This window comes from Rousettus aegyptiacus, unplaced genomic scaffold, assembly GCF_014176215.1.
Source record: "Rousettus aegyptiacus isolate mRouAeg1 unplaced genomic scaffold, mRouAeg1.p scaffold_m13_p_12, whole genome shotgun sequence".
Taxonomy (NCBI): domain Eukaryota; kingdom Metazoa; phylum Chordata; class Mammalia; order Chiroptera; family Pteropodidae; genus Rousettus; species Rousettus aegyptiacus.
Window position 1 is genome coordinate 53,632,909 of NW_023416287.1, and position 24,245 is coordinate 53,657,153.

The following is a 24,245-nucleotide window of genomic DNA, read 5'->3' on the forward strand; positions in this document are numbered from 1 at the left end:
CTGGTGCGAGTATAAACCAATACAAACTCTTTGGAAAACTGTTTGGCAGCAGCTAAAATTAAACATATACATAATCCATGATCCAGCAATGAAAATGAATGAACTTACAGCTCCAAGTAATAATCTTACAATGTTGAGTAAAAGAAGCTGTGTACAAAATAATACAGTATGTATGAAGTTAAAAAATGGGCATAAGTAGAGAATTTGGAGTTATATGCATGTACAATAGAACTCTAAAGAAAACCAAGTCAGGAGAGTGGGGAGAGGGAGAGAGAGGGAGAGAGAGAGAACGAGAACGTGTGTATATGGATGTGTACATCACAGCAGGAAAAAAGGAGGTAATGACTAGGAGGGGCACAAAGGGCTTCCAAGGTGTGGCAATCTTTTATTTCTTGATTCTAGCAGTGGTTGCACATTCACTTTGGGAGAAATCAGAAAGCTGCATATCTTTTCTTTTAACTATGAATTTTCAATTTTGCTTTTTAAAAGTTAAAAAATTAAGTGAGATTATATGTAGAATACCAAATACGGTGACTGACACGCATTAGGAACTCAAATATTTTCATTTGCTCAAATATATCCAATTTAGGGAAATATATTTTTATATATGTATAACTGACAGTATATGTGATTTCTTTTTATTGAGGTAAAATTCACACAAAATTAACTATATTAGAGTGTACATTCCATTGGCATTTAGTAGATAAACACTGTTGTACAACCACTACCTCTATGCAGTTTTAAAATGTGTGCTTATTTTTAAAAGATTTACAGAAGTATTCCTTCAAACTGAAGCCCTGGAATCATAAAATAAGATCCAACTAAAACAAATTACATATTTTGGAATACAATAAAATAGCTCAATTACCACACATTCAATAGATTCAAACACTGAAAGGTAATTTAACAGACTGAAGAGAAGGCAGTGGGTCCCTTCTAGGATGTCTAAAACAATCCCATGCAATGGAATACCCAAAAGACCTAAGGCAATATTATTCAAAGTACAGAGGAAAGACAGTTGCTGGTATAAATCTTTTGTTACTTCTCTGTAGCAAGATAATATAAGAGTATTCAGAAACATGTACAACAATCTGACATTGCTTTTGAGAACAAGTGCACAGAGACCTTTTTAAAAAAAAGAAAAGAAAGCACTGGTCTATGATAGATTGGGAATTTTTTAAAAACAGAAACTGGTCCTTCAATATAGTATGAAAAAGCACTGAAATAATAAGCATTTTGGCCCTACAGAGGATGATTCACTCTGTAAAAAAATTTACAAAAAAATATGAAATAACTTGAGAAATACCTGAAGTAGAAGCAGCCATCTTCCTTGTCATTATCTTTTATTTTATTACAACTAAATATTTCTGCCTAGAAAAGGAAGCATGAGAGAAAGGGAGAGGGAGAAATCACAAAAATTAAAATAGTATATTTAGGATGAAAAGTTGTATTACCTTCACCAAATGTGAATACAGATCGCATCTGGATTTAGAAATACACAGACACACACCTATATATATATATCTTTACAATGCATGTAACACAATGGTGAGATTAGTCACAGAGAAAAGTCATATTATATTATTATTAAAGGGAACACACAGATCTCTAAAGTAGTGATATAGTAACAGCAGCTTGATGGGACTGATGGCATAAATTTAAAAAGCTAATTTCCTAAACATATGAGTAAAATAAACCATAAATCCTGCAAGGCTTTGTTAAATTGTGACCTTCTGACTTGGTTAAGGTTTAGTTTCCAATCTGAGATTTATTTTAGATTTGCACTGTCCAGTATGGTAGCCAATAGCTATATCTGGCTATTTGAGCATTTGAAATATGGCTGGTCCAAATTAAGATGTGGTATAAGCATAAAATACACACCAAATTTCAAAGACTTGGTACAAATAAAATGTGTGAAACCTCAAAATATTTAAAAATACTAAGTTCAAAATGGAATGGTAATTTTTGATATATTAGATTAAAACTACATCAAACTTTATTTTACCTCTTTACGTTTTAATGCAGCTACTAGAAAAATTTAAGTATCATGTGTGATTTCTATTTCTATTGAATTATGCTGCTTTAGACCCTCAAACTGATCTCACTTCTCTACTCCCTTTCTCTGCCCTGGACTTCATCTCTCTCTCATCCCATTTTCTATATTATCTCTTAGTGATACTTAATGCTTTTTGCCTTGTGCCACTGTCCTTTAGACAAGATAACTCTACAATGTATAAAGTACCTTAAAAGTTTTAGAAATATCACAGTATAGGCTACTCTTTTTCAACAGCATCAACACTTAATTTTGAAACATACTCTGATGAATGTTTTTTAAATCCCGTGATGAAGTGAGCTACTTTCTAATTCTCCAATATATATGCATTGCATTTTTACTTAAAATACATTTAATTTTAAGTTAACAGTAATAGCTATTTTTAACTTCTGAAATGCTTTCCATGACTCACATTTGCTGGTGGTCGGTTCCCATTGTTAGAGAGCTTCCACATTTTCATGAAAATACGTGCAGGATTAATATTTTTAATGATACTATCATCTTCAGAAATAACAGTAATCAAAAAATCTGTCATGGTGAACATTAAAAAAATTATTTTCTTTCCAGTTCAATTAATGGATTTAGCTAAATAATTGCACAGCAGGTCCTCAAATAACATTGTTTTGTTCAACACTTAATTATAACACTGATGAGATGCCATAGGAACTTAACTCTTGTGTATATCAATTAAATCGACAGTAAAACTGGTTTTGCTATATATCATTCTGCTTATAGTTGTATAACTTACCAATGATATTAAGTGAGGAATTATTGTACAGGTATCCCTCAAAGATATTGTGGGGTTTGGTTCTGGACCACAATAAAGTGAATTACCAGGTGTTTTTTTGGTTTCCGAGTGTATATAATAGTTATGTTTACACTATACTGTACTCTATTAAGTGTGTAATAGCATTATATCTAAAATACATTGTACATACTTTTAATTAGCCTATAGAAAAAATGGCGCAGATAGACTTGCTTGACACAGGATTGCCAAAAACCTTCAATTTGTAAAAAACACAGTATCTGCAAAGCTCAACGAAATGAGGTATGCCTGTGTGTCTTAAAGCATACAACTTTTTAAAAAGTTAGTAAAAGTCTGATAAAGAAAATAACGCTATTCTTTTATTCACATTCCCCAACAATTTATAAAACTTACTAATCATGACAGATAACTCTGGTGCTAAAATCTCCTCCAGAAATCTAAAACATACATTAATAGTTCTTTGTCTTACTTTCATAGTCTGCCACGCTGTAAGTTCTACCAGGCAAGACCAAAAAGATTAAACTGTAGATACCTAGAATTTGAGCAACTGGTCATAAATTCATATGCTTTATGTATGCCAAGAATACAATGTTTATTTTCTTTTATGATTTTCAATAGCATACAGTAATAAACAATCATTACATATAATATTCCCCTTACGGTTATTATCTGTAACATTCATTTGGTATTTGTTACAGTATTTTAATCACAAGAAATAGGCCTTATCTCCCCAAACAGATTTAAAACTCAGTATAAAAGCTATGCACATATGTAACAAGATTATTCAAAACTAGTTAATTTTGAACCTAAACTTTTTAGTCTGCTTTTTAGTCTGCATAGGACTCATCCCTTCAAGAAAACAGAAGTCTTCAAGAGAATCACCTGTATAAAGCAAATACTATTTCCTATTGTCTTGGCATTTGTCACACTACGCTGAAATTATCTGTTTACTTGATTGTCTTCTATATTAGACTAAACTCATTAAAAACTGTCATATTCATTATTGGAACTAAGAACTCAGTCCATACCTGGACATAGCAAGTATTTAATAAATGTTTTTTTATAAAATGTCTTCACTCAAAAGATCTAATGCAATGTATTTCCATCCAAGTTAAACAATCTTGATTCTATTTTGTTTAAGATAACCTCACAATATACCTAGTAGAGCCCCATCCCTCCACAGTTCTTGCCATTTAGCAGTTATTTCTTTCACAGAATTTCACAATTCAATGAAAGAACAACACAAGTGGAATTATCTCAAGGTATCAGTTTATATATGAGCTTTTAGTTCATTCCTGACTATTAAAGAAATGTAGGATATAGGGGTGAGAGAAGATGTAGCTAAGTCAAATGTACTTTCTTTGCCATTTAAAAGGCTGTTACATGCTTGATTTTTTATCACGCTAAACACCTAGAATAATTCACTCCACTAATGTAAAAGGAAAATTATCATTACAAATTTATTTAAAATTGTGAATTACTCACCAGTGAAAACACCCCCTGCTAAAAAGGAAGCATCTTTGTCATATTTAACATTGAGACGAATGGGTTTTTCAGGGTCTGGAAGAATCATTAACTTAATTATAGGTCCTTCTATGGTATTCTTGTTATAGATGGCTTTAATCTGCATCGTATATTCTCCTCTGACAAGAAAAAAAAAAAAAAGGTGGGAGTTCAAATTACATTAATTATAATCTAAAAATTGTGAGACAATTTGTACAAAGTTTAAAATTTAGGAAACTTCTCTATTCCTGTTCATTCCATTTGCTGCTTAACACTAAATAGAATGCCAGTTTATTACTCTTCAGCAAGTAATAAGAAAAACCAATCTCTGTAATACTAATAGTTATTAAACTCTCAGTTCTTACCTAGGGGCATTAACACTGAACACTCCCAAATTTGCCCTGCCCCTTTCATCTGTTTTATGCTGTTGATTTGAAGGAGTGAGCTAAAAACAAAACAAAAATGGTTAATTAGAAAATTCTAGAGATTAAATTCTTTTACCCTATTACTATTCAAAGTTATATTAGCACACATTTCTAAAACCTATAATTTTCTAATATGAACTAGCTGAAATAATATAAAATGTAATCACATAATCCAAAGGATAATAATCACTCATCTTTACCAATTATTAAGTTACAGAATTCAATGTTTAGTTTCAGTAACACTGATGTCAAGCTAAGTTTGGTTACACAAATACTGAAGGCCTAGTTCAAAACTGGGGGATGGTGCAGGATAAGTAAACATAAACATAAACACATACACAAAGTCAAGGTATCATAATACTATGTCTATTGTTACTTCATCTTTCTCTTTGCTTATTGAAATGTGCTCCTTAATATGCTGTTGCAATACTGCCTTCGTAGTGATAACCAAGCTTTCACTTCTAAGTGATTAAGGATCAGTAGCCATATTTCCTAACTATTGGGTAGAAAATTCTCATCATTTAGCAGATATAGCACCACAAACTAGAATCTTACTCTTATTTGGGGGTAGAAATGATCACTGATTAACTTTCCTGAACATAAACATTAAGAACAAAAGTGAATTTGTAAACTGTAGCAAACAGAAAAGTCACACTCTCCCCTAAACCCTAATACCCATTTCCGCTTAACTGGAACCTAAAGATGAGATAACTATGGTACATGTGGACAAAAAAGCAATAGCTGGAGAGGCAAAAACTGAGGAGTAAGTGAAATAAGAAAGTCCTGTGTTTGAACTTGTCATATTTACCGTCTGATCCATTGCCTCTCAGTTCATCTTTCTCAAAGTATTTCTTACATCTGGGTCCTAAATTGTCATTGCTAAGCTAGAGGAGCAAATCTATTTCAGGCTGTACAGAAACAATATCATAGTCTTTTTTGACAGGTTAAGACTTCTCACTCTAGTTACTTTACTATGAAAACAAATCCATGTAAACTGCAAGCCACTCTGGATACTTTAATATCCTGTATCACTTGAAAGATCAAATTGTTAGGTTCTGAGAAATCCCTGTTGGCATTTTTATTGAACAAATGGATTAATTTCAAGAAACTGCATATCTACATATTATCAACTGTTTTCATCCACTAAATTAAAATGTTTGTGAAGGGATACTCAAGTCTGGCTGATTTAACCCCAGGAACTCTGTGTTGCCTAGTAACAACTTGGCTAGGACAAATTAATTCCCTTCAACCAACAGGAGGGACCGTGTTAAAATGCAACTTTATAAGTGACAGGCAGCTTTTCTCCTTTCCCCTCTCAGAAGGGCCTCTAACTTTGCACCAGGCACCCAAAGTTCCTAGTAGATCCTAAGCAACTGGTTATCCCAATACTCATGGACTTCCTGGTAACCAAGCAATATGTTTGCCCCATACCCTAGAATATAACCCAGTATAAGTCTAGAGGCTATACCCATGCCCTGGTAGCTCTCCATAAGGTAAGCAAGAGAATAGGTAACATGACTCTTTTTGCTTACCCTTTAAGTTTCCCTAATAATATCTGTTCCTTAACCCATACTGCAGGTCATTATTCATCCTAATCTGAGATCCAAATATTAGAATTATAAACACTCAAACATTCATAATTTAGAATGTTGCCCTGCTTGTTATACTGCTTGCAAGATATAAACTTTACTTTCTCAAAATAATTATGAAAAATCTATAAGTTGACTTAAATTAAGCAATAAAAAACATATTTTAAAAAAATGAGATACCTAAAGGCATTATCATGAGAATGAAGCTCAGAATTTTAAGTGAAAATTATTTAAGGACATTTAAAACTTACCTTTAAATTGTTACCTTTTATTAGACTTATTTTAACCTGTGGTATAGGTGCTGGATTATCCCACTGATCACAAAGTTGAACAATGAGAGGATTCTGTAATTCTCTTCCATTAATTACTGGAATGGACTGACAGACATAAATATTTTAAGAAGCACTAAAACATAGGTGCCAAACAGTATCATTACTACTTGTATACTTATAAAATGATTAATTTACCTCTGTTCTATTCACAAATGGCTTCTTTCACCAATTAAACTTTTGAAAGTCAATTATATTGTCACAAATGATCTATTGTAGAAAGGACTAATAATTTGATAAAAGGAAAAATAACATTTGACATTGTTGGCTTCTAACACATTTCCAAAAGTTATATATTAGAATGATTTTAAAGGAATAGAGGTTTAGCTTAGGTTCTTAGATTTAGTGTTGGCTGTCTATAGTTTAGCTCCTCTGTCAATTTTCAGCACTTTGCCATTCTACATGAAACAGTAATAGTTTTTTAGTCCTCAGTTACATAAGACTAGTTGCTGATAACCTATGTTGTCTCCTTGGCTTCTAACTCTTCTTGCTTTTTGCCTATTTTATGTAAGTTCTGTGTAATTCCGGGAATTTGTCTGCTATTAATATTGGATATATCCGGGAAACACACTGTCAAGCAAGAAATCTGATAAAGGTCCAGTCCTCTGTATCAGATTTTAAAAGTTTTAAAAAAAAAGAAAGAAAGAAAGAAAGAAAGAAAGAAAGAAAGAAAGAAAGAAAGAAAGAAAGAAAGAAAGAAAGAAAGAAAATGGGAGAGAACTAGCTAGCAAATAAAAAGAAAGCTGATTTATCATCTTTCCTACCAATAATGTTCCCTTTGCTTCTACAATTCCCCACATTATCTGAGGTAGTTGGTTGCCAAATTATATTAGCAACAAATTATGTTGCTAAAAGTGGGAGAAAAATTAATGCTGTGTTATAAATAGGATTATTTTTTAAAGATATGCTTGAGACTGATTTAGTTAAAATGCTTGACTAGAACAAAGTTAATATGGATAAAGCTGACTAGATGCCATCTGCCAGTTTATAAAAATTTTAAATTTTAAAAATTGCTGAGTTTTCCAAATATAAGCACATCATGGTATTTTATTCCTAATCATATAATGCCTACCCATCAAATAGTACAATTTTTAAAGGATATCCTTCAGTAAATGACTATAGGCCAAGACGTTAGTTATAAAGTTTTCTGGGAAATAGTGGAAAAGGCAAATATCTGAACTCAAATGTCCATAAATACAAATCTGTCCTCTGCCACTTTTTAATAATGGCATATAATTGAACATTTTGAGATTTCAGTTTCCTCATTTAGAAAATACGAATGTTAATAATATATCACAATGTTGAAGATTAAATGAGGGAATATATGGATGTTTATATAATATATTCATATTTTTTTTATATTTATCATGGTCAGATGTTTGATCAGTTACCCTTTCCATTTAAGATCCTGTAAGGAGAAGGTGGGTCAAGAATTAAATTAGGAAATTCTATGAAAATCAGATTTTCAATGATTACTTTTTCAGCCCTATCACATATAACAATATCTCTAAGAGAATGAGAAATTCGTTTTAGGTTTTATTTCAAAAGCTTCTGGATTTCTATGGTGTCTACAACTAAATCTGCTAATAAAGTTTGAGTTAACAAGCTGTCATTATTTTTGATATCCCTCTCTACATACAAAATCATATAAAAAGATGAACATGTCAAAGATTTATTTCCACCTAAAGGTACACAATTATTTCATAATATAGTCAACCAAGAAATCCTTTATTGACATCATTAGGCACAAAGAATATTAATATATGTAGTATGTAAAGGCTCCTAGATAAAAATAAATGCACTTTTTAGTGAAACTCCTCAGTCAAGACACTATTATAGAAAAAAAAATTTAAAGCAGTGTCATATACCAGTCCATCTGTTTTTTTTTAAAATGCATAAATCAAAAAGGGCAATCCCAAACTAAGGCACCAGTTTATAAACTTTTCTTAGATTATCTGCTCCTTTAGTAGTATAATTTCATCTACTACCATAATCATGTGAGTTCATTTTCCTTTAGAAAAAAAATGTAAATTGTCATATCAACAGGTAAAGCTCTGCTATATCATAACTAAATACCAGAATCTGAACACTTCAGAATTAGAATTCTAAATATTTAGTAAAAACTCAACAGAAGTAACAGATTTGACAGACGTTTGTTAAATTAGTATTTAAAATTTAGATACTTACATAGTAATTACCACTTCTGTAGAAAGGTATACAGAAGTTTTTATGGGTATAATAACTTGGTATCTGATATGCTTTTTAAAACTTCAGCAAAAAAATTTTAAGTGAGAACAATGAAACAAAATTGGCAAAAATCAGTAACTGTTGAAACTGGGGTCTGTCTCATTAAACTATTTTTGCTTTCACTCATATTTGAAAATTTCTATAATAATGTTTTTAGGATTTGAATTATACTATTTTTTATCAAAGGAGAACAGTGATGAATTAAATAAGGATCATATTACTTTGTCCCTTTATTATTGTTACTATTACTATTATTATTTGTTGTTACTTCAACAACAAAATATCTATTTTAATCCACTGACGAGCTGAACATAGTGAGCCATGTGATATTAAATTCTTTCAATCAAGGCAAAAAGTTACTTACCACCTTTAAATCTGGCCAGTCTATAAGAAGTAGTTTAGCTGGTGGTCCAGAAATTAGCTGCACGCGAATAAAGTCAGAAAACTCACGCCAAGTAAAACAAAGATCCTTATTTCCAGGAGGACCTGGAATAAATTTGATGCCTTTTACACTTATACTCTGTGTATTTTCCTAGTGAGTAAAAGTACATTGAGAAAAGACAGGGAGATAAAAAAAAAAAAAAGGGCATTGAGAAAAGATGAGGTATGTTCCTAGGTAAAACAAGAGGCAAATTACTTGCATACATGTCAATACTGGCATACCATAAAATTTGTTTTCTTGAGACAAAATGAATTTTTTTGTGAGAAAGAGATGTAAAAAATCTGGCTATGTCCTTTTGTTTTCCTAATTCCCTTCTTATTTACACTTATACTGTTCTTTCTGTTCCCCATAAGCCATAGGTGCTTGCCCAATACCCTTAAGGCTTGCCCCTTCCCTCCATTTTCAACATTCTTTACCAGATATCTACATTGCTTTCTTTAGGTTTTTCCACATAGGATATCTTATTCAGAGGGATCTCCTGACCACCCTACAAAGCGGCACTCTATTCCTTTACCATGCTTTTTCTAGTCACTCGTATCTTACCTGTTGCATGCTCTCCACATTACAAGGTGATTTCCAAGAAGGCAGGGGCTTTTATTTGTTACCACTCAATCTCTGGTATTTAGAAAGCCTAATATATCATATTAATAGAAATCAATAGAACTAGCCTGTAATTTTTGCAATGTGATTGAATGACATAAACTAATTCCATACTGGATGAGCACTGTACTTGCATTTTAACACTGACCCTTAATAATTTCATCATCTTAAATTTTCACTAAGTACAAATCTATTTCATCAGATTTTAAAAATCGAGAGTTAAATTTTCATGTTTTATGTTTTGAAACAATTGTTTGTAAAATATAAAAAGATTGCAAAATAATCAAAATTAATCTTCCCTAAAAGCCTGTTGAATACAGGGGAAGTTTTTAATATTTGAAAAACAAATTAAACATGTGAAGGGCCTATATAATGAAAACTACAAGACCCTATCAAAAGAAAATGGAGAGGAGACAAAGAAATGGAAAGACAATCCATGTTCTGGGACTGGAAGAATCAACATAGTTAAAATGATCTTATTACCTACAGTATTATAGAGATTTAACGCAATTCCCATCAAAATCCCATTAGCATCTTTTTAAAAAAAACAGAACAAAAAAAATCATCAGATTTGTATGGAACCACAAAAGACTCTGAATCACCAAAGCTATCCTGAGGAAAAAAAACAAGACTTCAAAATTATACTACAAAGCGACAATAATCAAAATGGCATAAAATAGGCAGAAAAACACACACAGATGAGTGGAACAGAATTGAGAGTCCAGAAGCAAACCCATGTTTGTAAGGGCAAATAATTTTCGATAAAAGAGCCAAAAACATAACGTGGTGAAAGGAAAGCCTCTTCAATAAACGGTGCTGGGAAACCTGGAAAGTCATCTGCGAAAGAATGAAGCTGGACTGTTGTCTATCACCACACACCAAAATTAACTCAAATGGATTAAGGACCTGAATGTAAGACCTGAAACAATAAATTGCATAGAAGAGAACATAGGAACTAAACTTAAGGACCTTAGACTTAAATAAAATTTTATAAATTTGACCTCAAAGACAAGTGAAATAAAAGTTAAAACAAATAAATGGGACTACAGCAAACTAAAAAGTTTCTGCACAGCAAAAGAAACCATCAACAAGGTAATGAGACAACCATCCAAATGGGAAAATATATTTGCAAGCAACACCTCCAATAAGGGCCTAATATCCAAAATATACAAAGAACTCATACAACTCAATAATAACAACAACAAAAAAAAGATCCAATCAAAAAATGGGCAGAGGACTGAACAGACACTTCTTCCTAAAGGACATACGAATGGCCAACAAATATTTGAAAAGATGCTCAATATTGCTACCTCTTAGAAAAAGGAAAATCAAAACCACAATGAGATACTATCTCATACCTGTTAGAATAGTTATAATTGACAGGACAAGTAATAACAAGTGTTGGAGAGGACGTGGAGAAAAAGGAACCCTCATACACCGCTGGAGGGACAGCAAATTGGTACAGCCACTATGGAAAACAGTATGGTGGTTCCTCAAAAAACTAAGAATTGATCTACCAAATGAACCAGCAATCCCTCTACTAGGTATTTACCCCAAAGACTTGAAAACCCATATCCAAAAAGATATTTGCAGACTGATATTCACAGCAGCATTATTCACAGTGGCCAGGACATGGAAGCAACTGAAGTGTCCTATGATATAGATGATTGGTTAAAGAAGCTGTGGCACATATATAGAATATTACTCAGCCATAAGAGATGAAATACTGCCATTTGCAACAACTTGGATGGACCTCGAGATAATTATGCTAAGCGAAATAAGCCAGACAGAAAAAGTTGAAAATCACATGATATCACTTATATATGGGATATAAACCTAAAAGCAACAAATGAACAGGACATACGGAGACTCATGGACATGGACAATGACCAGTGTTTACCAGAGGGTGGGGTGGGGTGGGGTGGAGTGAGGGGGGAGGTAGATGGGATAAAAGGGGTCAAATATGCAGTGACAGAAAGAAATCTAACTATGTGCGGTGAACACACAATGCAATATATATATATGCCTTACTGTTAAATTGTACACCTGAAACTTACTGGATTTTGTTAACCAATGTCAAAAAAATAAAAAAAACAAAACGAACAAACAAAAAAAATGAAGAAAAAAACAAATTAAATATTTAATAGTAAAAAACTGAAAGTTCAAATATGTAGTCTAAGCTAGAATTTCGAATTTAATAGTGAAACAGCAAAAGCCCTTTTGAAGAGGTAATTTCTTTTTTATGTCATGTTAGAAGCTATTCTGGTTTTACTTCAAATTTTAAAAATAAAATTTGTATGTGCCTTTATAAATTAGAGTTAAGTACAACTAAAATATAAAATTGTGAAAGGCACTAAGGTCTAATGTTAAAATTATCAAAGGGAAGTACTTCAGAATAGCAATAATTTCATGTAGACGCAGAAATTATTTTAAGAAACAATGATATTAAAACTACTTAAAAAAAAAAAAACAAGGAGCATATTCTTGTGATTATTCTGTCAGGTAAGGCTCTTTTTCTATCAGCAGAGACTTAGGGGTAGATTTCTATTGTTTGAAAATGAGTAAAAATAGAATTTTTAGGCCACGGTGATGGATTCTAAAATTATAGTATAAAATGCTGATAGGTCTGATAGGTGGCATAAAATGAGAACTGAAAATTGACAATGGATTTATTTGGTCAGGTAAAACGGGGCAGAAAAACATGCTGAGTGGGGTCTGCCTGGGAATGACAAAAACGGATGGGAAAACATAGAATATATACAATCACACTCTTCCAAGGAGTTATACTATAAAAAGGAAGAGAGAAATAAGGCTGTGTATGGATAGGATTCAGAGCCAAAGAAGTTTTGGTGTGCTTTTGAAAAAGGAAGAGAGAAATAAGGCCATGTATGGATAGGATTCAGAGCCAAAGAAGTTTTGGTGTGCTTTTTTGGGGAGCAGAGTGGGGAATATTTTTTAAGATGAGAGATATCGTAGCAGGTTTACAGGCTGATAGCTATTTAATAGATGGGAAAACTAAAGGTTTAGGAAGACAAGTTACAATTTATGAGCAATTAGTGAAAGAGGATGGGAATTTGCATAAAGTGACTGCAGATTGTTCATGCATAACAGCAGGAGCAGTTATCTTCTTATATCATTTAAACATAAAGTAAAGCTAGGTAATAGAAGAATCTGAAAATCAAAGAGGAAACCTATCTTTGTAAACAAAACATCATTAAAAGTTCTTTAGCAGTGCTAAGATATAGTAAAAGTGGCGTTCTGAACACCAGAAAATCACAGCATAACAGACCAGTGGAAAGAGAAACTCTAGTTAGGAAAGGCAACAAGGAGGCTATTCTTATGATTATTCTGTCGGTAAAAACTATAATGAAGGCTCTAACAGGAAGACTTTTAAAAAGTATTAAATACTATAAATAGAGTCAACTTTACTCGGGTTTTAGAATTCTTCCTCTTTCACCTACTCTGGTCTGGCAGGTTCCTTGAAGACCCAACTGAAACAAGTGTATCACAGTTCTTATTTTTCAGACTAATATCAATTAACTACACAATTGCAAACTTACAATTATTTTAATGCAAGGTGTGGGCACTAAGAAATTTTATTTATATAATAGGTGCATGAAAAACTTCCTTTATATGCATATCAAAGTATTTATGGAGGAATTGATGTAATGTATAGAATTTGCTTAAAAAAGAGATGGTAAAGAGGAGGTGATGACTACTGGAGTTGAGTATTCAAAATTTTCCTTATAAAAAGTTTTTGTAATGCCTTTTATGATTTTTAATTGTAAACACTAAAATCAAGTTTTAGTTATTTTAGTTTTCCCAAAATTTTTTATATGTAGATAAATGGCATATGCTAATTGTTATGAAAAGCAGCCATTACCTGAAAAGTAGTTTTCAACTGTGACTTATCAAGTCCAATTCCAGCAATTGCCAAGGCAGATAAAGAATCTGATGAAAATGCTTGAATCTGATTTCCATATTGATCTGTAACTATTATAACTAAAAAGAGAGTTTAAAGTGTTATCTTTCAATAAAAGATATATCTATAAATATCCTTATACACTTCAAAAAAATTATGCTCACAAGCTTGCTCTGTCCTTATATATTTTTGTAAAAATTACTTTTTATCATCACTACAAAATATATCAAGAATCTACATAAGTAGATTTGTATTAATATATCTAACATAATGTTGACGTTAATCAGATTTTTTACCACACAAATTTACTCACATATTTACTTTAGACTTTTAACATTAGCTATTACTACTTCTAACAAAAGCCAAAATTTTTCCAACGAACTATTTTTGCCAAACTGATTGCAGTTATGTTTGCCTAGGCAAAGATAGCAAAAAACGTTCAATATTTTCCGACAATGGATTTTAAATCAATTATCATATATAAGCCCAAAGCTTTCCTTCCAGATTATGTATTTAAGGACATATTATATAAGTATTTCAAGGAAAAAAGCAGGCCATACTAACCTATTTCTCCTTGAAGCTCTTGGCCCATCTGTACTGTTTTCCCACCTTTTAACTCACATTTTAGATGTTTAGGTTCATCGGGAAGGGGTCTGAAATTGGTTAATAAGTTAAAAGGTTTTAGTTACACCATTTATTGTAGAAAAAAATGAGTTTCGATATGCTAAAGAGTTATATATGTACATATACACATATATATCTCACTTTCTAAAACTTAAATACAGGAATACTCAATTTATAGATTACTATTAACCCAATTTATAGAACATCACTATTAACCCAAAGGAAATAGAGAAAAGCCTATTTGTAAAGAGAATACTGACAAAAAAAAAATTATAGTAGTGCTAAGTCACAGTATCTATGCTGGATTAAAAAGAAATGATGACAAGACAGCACTGAGAAAGAAAAGGTAGGTAAGAATAACTCGCTAAAAGATCTGGCTATGATTGGAGATTAGCACATCTGAAAATTTTGTCTCAAACAGGGAGCTAGTTGTTAGGAATAGTATCAAAATAGGTAGAGGAATTAAAGTGAAGGAGGTTATTAGAAAAGAGGTGAACAAGGAATTGAGAGGCCAGGGTGATAGGTTTTTAAATGTATTTACCTGTCTTTACCTTTCCTATCAGTTTTATAGATTAGGTATGGTTTGACTCAGCTTTGAAAATCATCACTAATCAATGAAAGAATTTTTCCTTCTGAACAATACATTGACCAATCACAGTTTATATTTTGTACTTTTCATGCCTGTCATTCTGCGAGTGTTTTCACTGCTGCCTGCACAGTTCTTATAGATACTAGAGGAGCCAATTAAGCAGAGGGTTACAGTGATATTAAGAAACTAGTCACTACTTCCAGTCGAGCTTTATCCCAAAGACAACCTACCATATTTCATAGAAATTGACATTTTCTACATTAGGAACAACTTTTACATGTGTGCTTTTAAGGAAAGTATTTTGTTGCTATGCACTGAAATCTGAAATACCTCCAAATAAAATGTGCCCACAAACCTTACTGTAAATGCACTTTCCAAAGATACATGATCATCTTGAAATGAAACCTGGCAATAGCGCATATCTTTTACAGATGTTGGTACTTGTACATCAGGAAGCAGACCCTGTAGCAGGTGTTCTTTGTTAATCTCAGGAGTCCAATTAACCTAAGAGAAAGATTACACACTTAAGAAAATAAAACTTAGTCCAATGCCCTTCTACTGCCACTTATCTTACTAAATTAAGACTCTTAAATTATAACCCATTCTACTTACCTCTGAGGAAAAAGAAAGTCTCCTTTTTGACAAGAATGGTGTTTCATATATTATTATGATAAAAAAGAGTATCTTATTTATCTTCACTGTTAATGTTGTTATATCTTTCAATGCAATGAAAATAAAAATTCTTATGTCATTTCTTTAGAGTTTTGCCACATGATTATCATTGTGATCATAGTTTAAAAATAACAGAGCAAACCATGTGATCATTTCTGAGCGATATCAATTTTTTACAAAAAGAATCTTAATGCAGCCTTTAAACGAGATTTAGGTGGATCCGTATTCAGCAGGATGAGGAAACGAGTTATGTCCACTGATGTAATTATTATCCAGGCCACCGTTTGGTCTTAATCCATTCTTGAATGCTTTATTTCTATTTTAATTTTACACTTCTTGCATTCCACATTTTGTTACTGGAACCATATTTTAAAATTGATTACTCTATCCAACTTTGAAGTTTCCAATTTTTTCTATTTAAGAATTTTTAGCTCAACTTCTCTTTTAACCTTCAACAGTAGTGATTCTTAAATCATTAACATTCTAATATTTTGATCCTAGTTTATGCTGTTCTAACCTTAGTCACCTTTTTATACTTTTAAACCATTTTTAAGTCTCATTTATCATATTTTAATAGTGGAAGAAGCAAGCTAAACTGTTTGGGTTGACTTTCTTCAATGCTGGAGAACTCTTTAAAAACTATAAAAACCACTTTAAAAACTATAATAAAATAGTATTTACTATCTTTTATTGTCAATAAAGAGGTACATGTTTTAAAATCTTTGGAAACTAGGATATAGGTAATTACTAGATTTGAGGCAAAATGTATCGAATACAGGCCACATACTTAAGAGAATGGCAAGAAGATTATATGCAAAAAGAGGGTCTCCAGTCAATGTTTCTTCTTAACTTTGATAAGAAACTAGAATGTGGAAACACTGTTATGAGGACAGCAAGGAACCAGTTCAGAAGCTAGGCCCCTGGCACCACTTTTAAACCACTCATCTTCAAATCTGCTGATACAGATAAAAATGACTTACTTCCCTTTCATGATTATTTCTTTCTTGATCATCACGTCCCTCATTATGAAGGGAAAAAATAAACTGACTGAGGCAAAGGTTATTTCAAATAGGATTTTAAAAATAAAGTCAGTTGAACTTTTGTTTTTAAAATATCAGATCCTACATTTGGAAGCTCAAGATGGCTATAGGATATGACAATACAAAAAAGTAATTTCTACATCCTGTCCCCAATTGCAAATGTCCAAATATTTATTTAATTGGGATCTCTTACATAAAGGTCTACAAATATTGGCTTTAAAGGGATGAAGGGATATTAATCTCTAATTGCTTTAAAGAAACCTTAAGATTTAGAAAATTATTTTCTCACACAAGATTTGAAGATTTTCCTCTTTGAATGTCAAGGAAAAAAAGTACAGTTTGTTCTGCTATAATGCGTGGTTTGCAAATACAAATTTGTTCTAATGCAATTAAAATATCAGGGAACAATTTGAGTATAAAACAAATTTTATTTTATACAGAAAACTGTACCCAACTAAACTGAGCCATGCAGGAAGGAATATACAAAACCTCAATCACCTACTAGCCACCTCAGCTAATTATGTATACTGAGCCACATGTGTTTACATCTAGTGGAGTTTCCTCCAGTTTCCACAGTAACTCACAAATTATGACCCTTCCGGCACTCACTTCCATATGTAAATTGACATATATTTAAAGTGTTTACAAACTTCTTAATCATTTAATATGTTACTGTTACTGTCTTTGGTACTATTTTATTTGTCTCCTATCTTTATTAATAATTGATGAGGTTTGAGTATTATGCCTCTAATTCCCATTTTCCCCACAACCTCTGTGATATTTATTGTACCATTTTACATAGTATAGTGATTTGGGGGAATGCATGTGTTTCATTATAGCCGAAATGACTGTAATTTTAATGAAGCAAGCATTGATGGTCTACTATTCTTTCAATTAACCATTAAGAAGACTGCCAGAGCTGTCTACTTTGTGATAACAATCTAACCGGTTTGATTTGGTTCTCTGTAAAGTGACAGGTGAAGTTTCAATATATAGATTCACAATGTCGGGTACACATAATACATTTAATCGAAAGCAGATTGATGAGAACCACCTAAAGCTACTGAGGACCGACCAATATATTTTCTAAGATTCATGCTTTTAGAGAGCACTATACCAATTTCAAACAGCCAAATCAAGGTTCTATTCTATAGAGTTAACAATACTGTTTCATTATTTACCTTTAACAGACTTTTAATTTAGTGCCTTCAGAATAGCTACAAATATACTGCTTTGGTAAGGTGGTGATCTTGATTGTGAATGCAGAAATACAACTGGTCAGGAAATGACAAAACATCAATGACTGGAATTTTGTTTAAGGATCAAAATCATTTTTTTAAGTATAATTCTGTCACGCATGAATCCTTCATATTTCAAACTAGTACATGAAAAAAATTCTTATTTAGCCTGGAATTTTAAATAATAGTATTATTTCTGTGGTAAGTTTTTTCTTAGAGGTTACCCAATAAAACTTCTTGTTCAGAGTCTGTCTTCCAAGCATAAAATAAAATTCTTGCAAATAACCAATCTGTTTGAAAAACTTACTTTAATTTTCTCTGCTAAAGTTGATGTTAAATGGATTTCTCTTTCTCCTTCATCATACATTTGAAAAATAAGATTATGCATGATATCGCCTGCTATCCAATTAACTTCATCTTGATGTTTGATCTGGATTGCCTTTTGTCCTTCCACACTGAATATCTGTAATCTTGCAACATGGCTACTGGGAAGCAACTTAATTGTCTTCTCCACAGATGCCACATCTTTACAACTCTAGGAAGAGAAGAAAACACAAATACACACTGAGTAACATCTGTACTGAAACAGTTTTGGTTTTAATGGTGACTCTTTTATATTGCTTAAGTATTTATTTCAATATTGTGGAAGATCACCTTATATACTGTTAACATTCATAGGTTTTGTCATTAAGAGGGCACTGTACTATTAATAATTCTATGTTTTATACCATCAAGTCATAAATAATGATAGTGGCCACATTCTTAAAACCAAAAACTAGTATATTTGGACTTAAAAGGATTCTCTTCCCCTTAATTGTAAGAAAATTTTAATTACATGAAACAGAGTCAGTGACCAACATTTAAGAATCAAGATGTAGGAAATTTAAAACTTTCCATAAAATCAGAGACAAATAATTGCTGCAAAATATCTTATTTAATGATGTTAGCTTACAGTGAAGTTTCTAGTGCTTTTTCATGCATTATACACTGAAGTAAGTGGACAAATTTGCTTTAGTTAGATAAGGATTCCAGATACCCTAAGGACTAAGCTGGCATATTTATAACTTATTAGTGTTCCACAGATAAGTAAAGATAAGCTGGATTATCTGCATAAATTGATGTTAGGCACCCAAAATGAAAATATTACGCCATGATTTTCATAATCTAGATATAGTGCATTCCACAGGATATACAGAATTCAAAATAAGCATAAGCCTAAACTACCTTCACAATCTTACTTAGCTCATATCTTTCTCATTAGTCATTCCATTAAAGCCCATCCACGTGAATGACTTACTTAAAATTCCTATCTCACAGAATATTAGACAAATAATCCATCTTCCAATTATACACATATCTTATTTGCTTGACTCAAACTCAAGAGTCACTGCTTTTAAATAACATTTTCTAACCGTATATTATGACGTATCTTTGTGTTTTAACTGACCTGGATTTTTGGGTCTTTTACCTGTTGCTGCATTGCAGTATTTACATAATTCTTATATTTGTTACTCTTGCTTCCAAGGCCAGATTCCTCCCTAAATTCAAATCTTTTCGTCCTAAATCTTCCTGATCTTTTGTGAGATAGTATACTCAAAACTATGTTGTCCACATTATTGTAAAAAAGGAAATGTGTAACAAATATTTGAAGATGATTAAATATAATGAGCTTGAAAGAAAAGAACTGTAGTAAAATCAAATCATCTCATTCTAATTAAAAAAATAAAAACTGTCTTTTTCTCTTCTGAGGCTCAAGGTATGTTATTTGATGTATATAATTAATAGAAAAGCATCAATCAACTGGAATTAGATTACTCATCATTTTCCCACATCAATTATAAAGAAATTACTTTTAAGTATTTTACTAAAGTATTTGTTATCTCATTCAGCTTCCTTTGGGAATCAATTGCTTATAGCAGGATGGCTTCACCTTCAGCTATACCTACATATTAAATGTTTACATGGCCTTCAGAGGTAGTTTCAGTGGGAATATTTAACTTTCTAAGAAGCAAATGTAAAAATAAACTGATGTCATGTTTTAATATAAGAAAAATTAATTTGAGGAATATGTAAACCAATAATAGCTATAGATATTATAAAAGATTTTATCAAGAAAATTACTATTATTCGATACAGATAGGTTAAATTATTCACTATACTATTTTATATTGTCTTTTTCCCTCTGTTGCTAAAGGAACCACTAATACCTTAGTTTAAAAAGTCAAACAACTTTACAGAATTTATTATAAAGCTCTTAAAGAATATTTGTATGAAGACACATTATAATATCAATGAACAACAATAACAACTTACAGGTATTTCAATTTTAGCTTTAAGTGTCTGGTCTTTTTTAATATTCTGAACTTGAATTGCAGATCCTGATAAAATACTGGTTCCAGAACTACTGCAATCCACACTGTAGACTGGAAGGTTAGGTGCACCTGAAAACTGTTAGAAGCATACACAATAATTTAAGACCTCCGAAAATGTTAACTGATTATTCAATAATTATTTAAATTTTCAAACACTTAGCTACAGCTACTATTTCCAGCTATAAACTGGAAAATTCTAGGTAGAACTCACTAATATTTTAGAAACTTTCTGAACGAAAAGAGATAATTTCCTATACTTCTAAGTAAAGTTTATTTATTTTAGAAGAAATTCCTACTTCTTCAACCACTATTTTTTTTTTTTTTTTTTACTTTACTTATTTGGGTTTTCCTTTCCTTTTTAAGGTCTTTACTCATCTTCATTTAGCCATCCATCCCCAATCCTGAAGGACATTTCTATCATTCCATTCATAAATTAAACACCTGATCTGAAATGAGGTGAATGAACCTTGGAAGAAGAGAGGAGGAATCCTTAGTTCACAAAATTTCTTTATGAAACTTGGCATAACTGAGTTTTTTTGGCTTAGTGATGCTGAAAACTAATGGCAATAAAATATTCTACAAATTTCTCCATGGAATAATCATTAAAGAGCTAAGGTTTACTATAAAGCAGCTAAAAAGATCTATACGGCATTTCCACTTACTACGATGGGACTCAAAATAAAATCTGCACGTTTTTATCTTACGACAGCTTACCTTACAATGAATAATCAATTTTGGCTGTGCTGTAATATTGTCTGATTCATCCAAAACTTCCACTTGAAATGGGAAGGCTGTTCCATTTTCTATTACCAGAATTTCAGAATCAGGTTTCACTTTCAATCGACGAGGGGGACCTACCAGGAAATTAATAATAAAATAAAGATTCAAGTTTCAAGACTAAAATACTGAAGTAGCCAAAGAAATAATTTTTAACATTTCAAGTTTTGATATTCTGTAAATAATGCTGAGAAAGAAAAAATAAGTACCATCCATGTTTCATCATTTCTATTTCTCCAATACATAGATTCTGTATATGGCCAGAGTTGTCATGATTATTTAAAAATATTTGATGTCTAGACTTACTTTTATGTGACAAGCTATGATATAGTGATAACTTAGACTAGAAATCACCTAAATACATAAAATCTTAAAAAGTTCCTGGAGAAAAGTATTCAAGAAGAAAAGTAAATATTTACTAAACTACATTTTTATTTACTAATTTTAATTTATACAATGACTGATTTCTCAGGTACATGTAACTATAAATCTGTTTTAGATAATGTTCAAAGGACCAGTTCATGTAATGATACAATCAGATAATTGCCCACTATTGATTTCATTAGCAAGTTACAACACAAGCTTCTTCTAATGTTAAAAGAGGGTTTACACTTCTGCAGCAAGATGACTTGACGTGCTCTATAAACACTGATATTTTAAAATTCAATTTATACTAAATGCTGGTAACACAAGTTTACAAAGAACAGTTACTAGAATCACTTACTTTATGTTACTAATTAATTTTTTACTACATGCCAGGCAACTAAGTTTTAATTAAGCACTATTCTCATATAATCCTCACAATGACTTAATAAATAGGGTAGTACTATTTTCCCTATTTTACAGATGAGGAAACTGAGATATAGAGAGATTAACTATCTTGTCCAGGCCATATGGCTAGTGAGTTGCAGACTCAGGTTTAAGACCTGGTTTGTAATTTGAAACCTTTTAACTATGATCTCTATACCATGCTAATTCCTACTTTGCCACTTTCCCAAATTCCAAGAAATTGTTAGAACTATCTGGTTACTAAGAATTTTACTTCTCCAATCTACACTTTTAGCTAACCTCTAAAATAAAAGCATTGTAAGTATTTATTAATATGTAATGATTTTTTATTATACTTCTATTAATGTGCCAAATTTTATATCTATTTCAATTCATGCTTGAGGGAAATTTCAAGCTACTTGAATTTGTAAAAGGAAATAGCTAATATGTTTCTTTTCACTTAAAACCAGTACAAAGGTTTCAATTGTAGAAAAATGTTTGATGTCTAGACTTACTTTAATGTGACAAGCTACAACAGAGTAGCTCATGCTAAAAATCATCATACATGAACAAAGATATAATCAAGATATTGTTTTTTCCCATTTATTTTATATTTTTTATTTTTCAATTAGTTGACATTCAGTATTATTTTATATTAGTTTTAGGTGTACAGTATAGTGGTTAAACATTTATATAATTTATGAGGTGATGCCCCTAATTAGTCTAGTACCCACTCAGCACTATACATGGTTATTACAATATTACTGACTATATTCCCTATGCTGTACTTAATATTGTTAATATCAGAGCTAAAACTTACATCCCAAGCAATGTTATAGGTGTTTTACAAACACATGCAATCCTCACTTTGCACAGTACTGTGTTGAGAACTCATACATAATAGAACTGTGTTACCACGGAACACACAAATCGAGGGTTGCCTATATTTTCATTTAACCCTTACAACTCTATGAAAGTAAATATCTCATTTTACACATGAGGAAACTGATGCATAGAACAAGTTTATCTAGATCCTAGGTGACAGCTAAGATACAAACCCAGAAGGGCTGAGTCCAGAACATACTCTGAATCTCTACAATACACTTCCTTCTCAAATTAGCTAGCATTTTCTACCCTGTATAACTTTAATGTAACTTTATTTTCAAATTGATGTCACTAAATCAAACTAACAACATAAATACTTGAGAAACTTTTCTTCTCAAAATATGAAAGTTACAGTTATATTAGAGAAGGTAAAGGACTGATCCAGTTCTAATATAACCCTAAGAATAGTTCCCCAATACATTTTGAATATTTGAATTTTTCTCCCAAGTTTATTTTTAGAACTTCACTAGAGTCTTCCTTAATGTTTTCCTGTTTTTTTAATTGGTCATTTCTGTCAGTGCTATGTTTGACATTCTAATATATTTTCAAGACTTAGACCATAATCAAACCAAAAGACACTTCACCTTTTTAAGTATCATTATACATTATCATAAGAATATTATTTAAAAGGTAAATAATTAGGAGTATTTCTTAAAATAATATTACCTGGTAGTAATCTAATTTTCAAAATTTGTGAGTCTTCTTTTAAACCCGGCAGAATAACCTTCAGATTAAAATTCTGTTGAAAAAATTTTAATTAAATCCAAGATTTAAATGAATACTTAGTTTATCACCTCAATTCTGAGTTATTTTTGCTTTTCATTTTCATACCATTATAGAAATCTACTTAGCAATTTCATATTGACTAAAATTACATATATGTATGTAAGAGATGCAGGTGAAAAAACTGATATATTGCTTCTTTACAGATAAGAGTCTCTTCGGATTTAAAAGGTATAACCTCTGAGGAGTAATCAAAATCAGGATGGGCATTTTCCAAAATGTGGGAAAATAGTCCAATGAAAAAACCTTAAAATCTAAAAATCTCCAAATGTACCATGGTGTTCTAGATTAGATCTTGAAATAGAAAAAATAACATTAGCGAAAAAACTGGAGAAATGTTCACATAGTTCATAGTTTTGTTAATAGTATTGCATCGATGCTAATTTCTTAGTGTGGATAATAATGTGATGGTTATATAAGATATTAACAAAGGAAGCTGGATAAAGAGTATATATGAACTCTTTATGTTAACTTTCTAACTCTTCAGTAAACAGTTATTTTTTAATTAAAAAGTTTTCAAAAATTTTTAAAAATTTTTATTAAGTTTATATTGCTAAAACCAAATTTTCCATGAATTAAAGTTCTTTGTCCCAGAAAATCCAAATTCAGAAAAATGTACAA

General features: G+C 31.4%; 1 protein-coding gene across 2 annotated transcripts in view; it reads right to left on the minus strand.

The window, feature by feature from the left end:
• Positions 1-24,245, minus strand: part of SMCHD1 (structural maintenance of chromosomes flexible hinge domain containing 1) — a 133,170-nt gene that overhangs the window by 39,598 nt on the left and 69,327 nt on the right. For both annotated transcript variants that reach the window (XM_016156884.2, XM_036229883.1), the window contains 13 exons: positions 23,508-23,580; positions 21,126-21,265; positions 20,353-20,487; positions 18,347-18,574; positions 15,445-15,593; positions 14,441-14,529; positions 13,838-13,956; positions 9,277-9,444; positions 6,588-6,713; positions 4,688-4,767; positions 4,305-4,462; positions 2,466-2,581; positions 1,307-1,371 (listed from right to left, as the gene is read on the minus strand). In XM_016156884.2, coding sequence (XP_016012370.2) covers positions 1,307-1,371; positions 2,466-2,581; positions 4,305-4,462; positions 4,688-4,767; positions 6,588-6,713; positions 9,277-9,444; positions 13,838-13,956; positions 14,441-14,529; positions 15,445-15,593; positions 18,347-18,574; positions 20,353-20,487; positions 21,126-21,265; positions 23,508-23,580 — 1,646 coding nt within the window. The remainder of the gene's footprint in view (positions 1-1,306; positions 1,372-2,465; positions 2,582-4,304; positions 4,463-4,687; positions 4,768-6,587; positions 6,714-9,276; positions 9,445-13,837; positions 13,957-14,440; positions 14,530-15,444; positions 15,594-18,346; positions 18,575-20,352; positions 20,488-21,125; positions 21,266-23,507; positions 23,581-24,245) is intronic.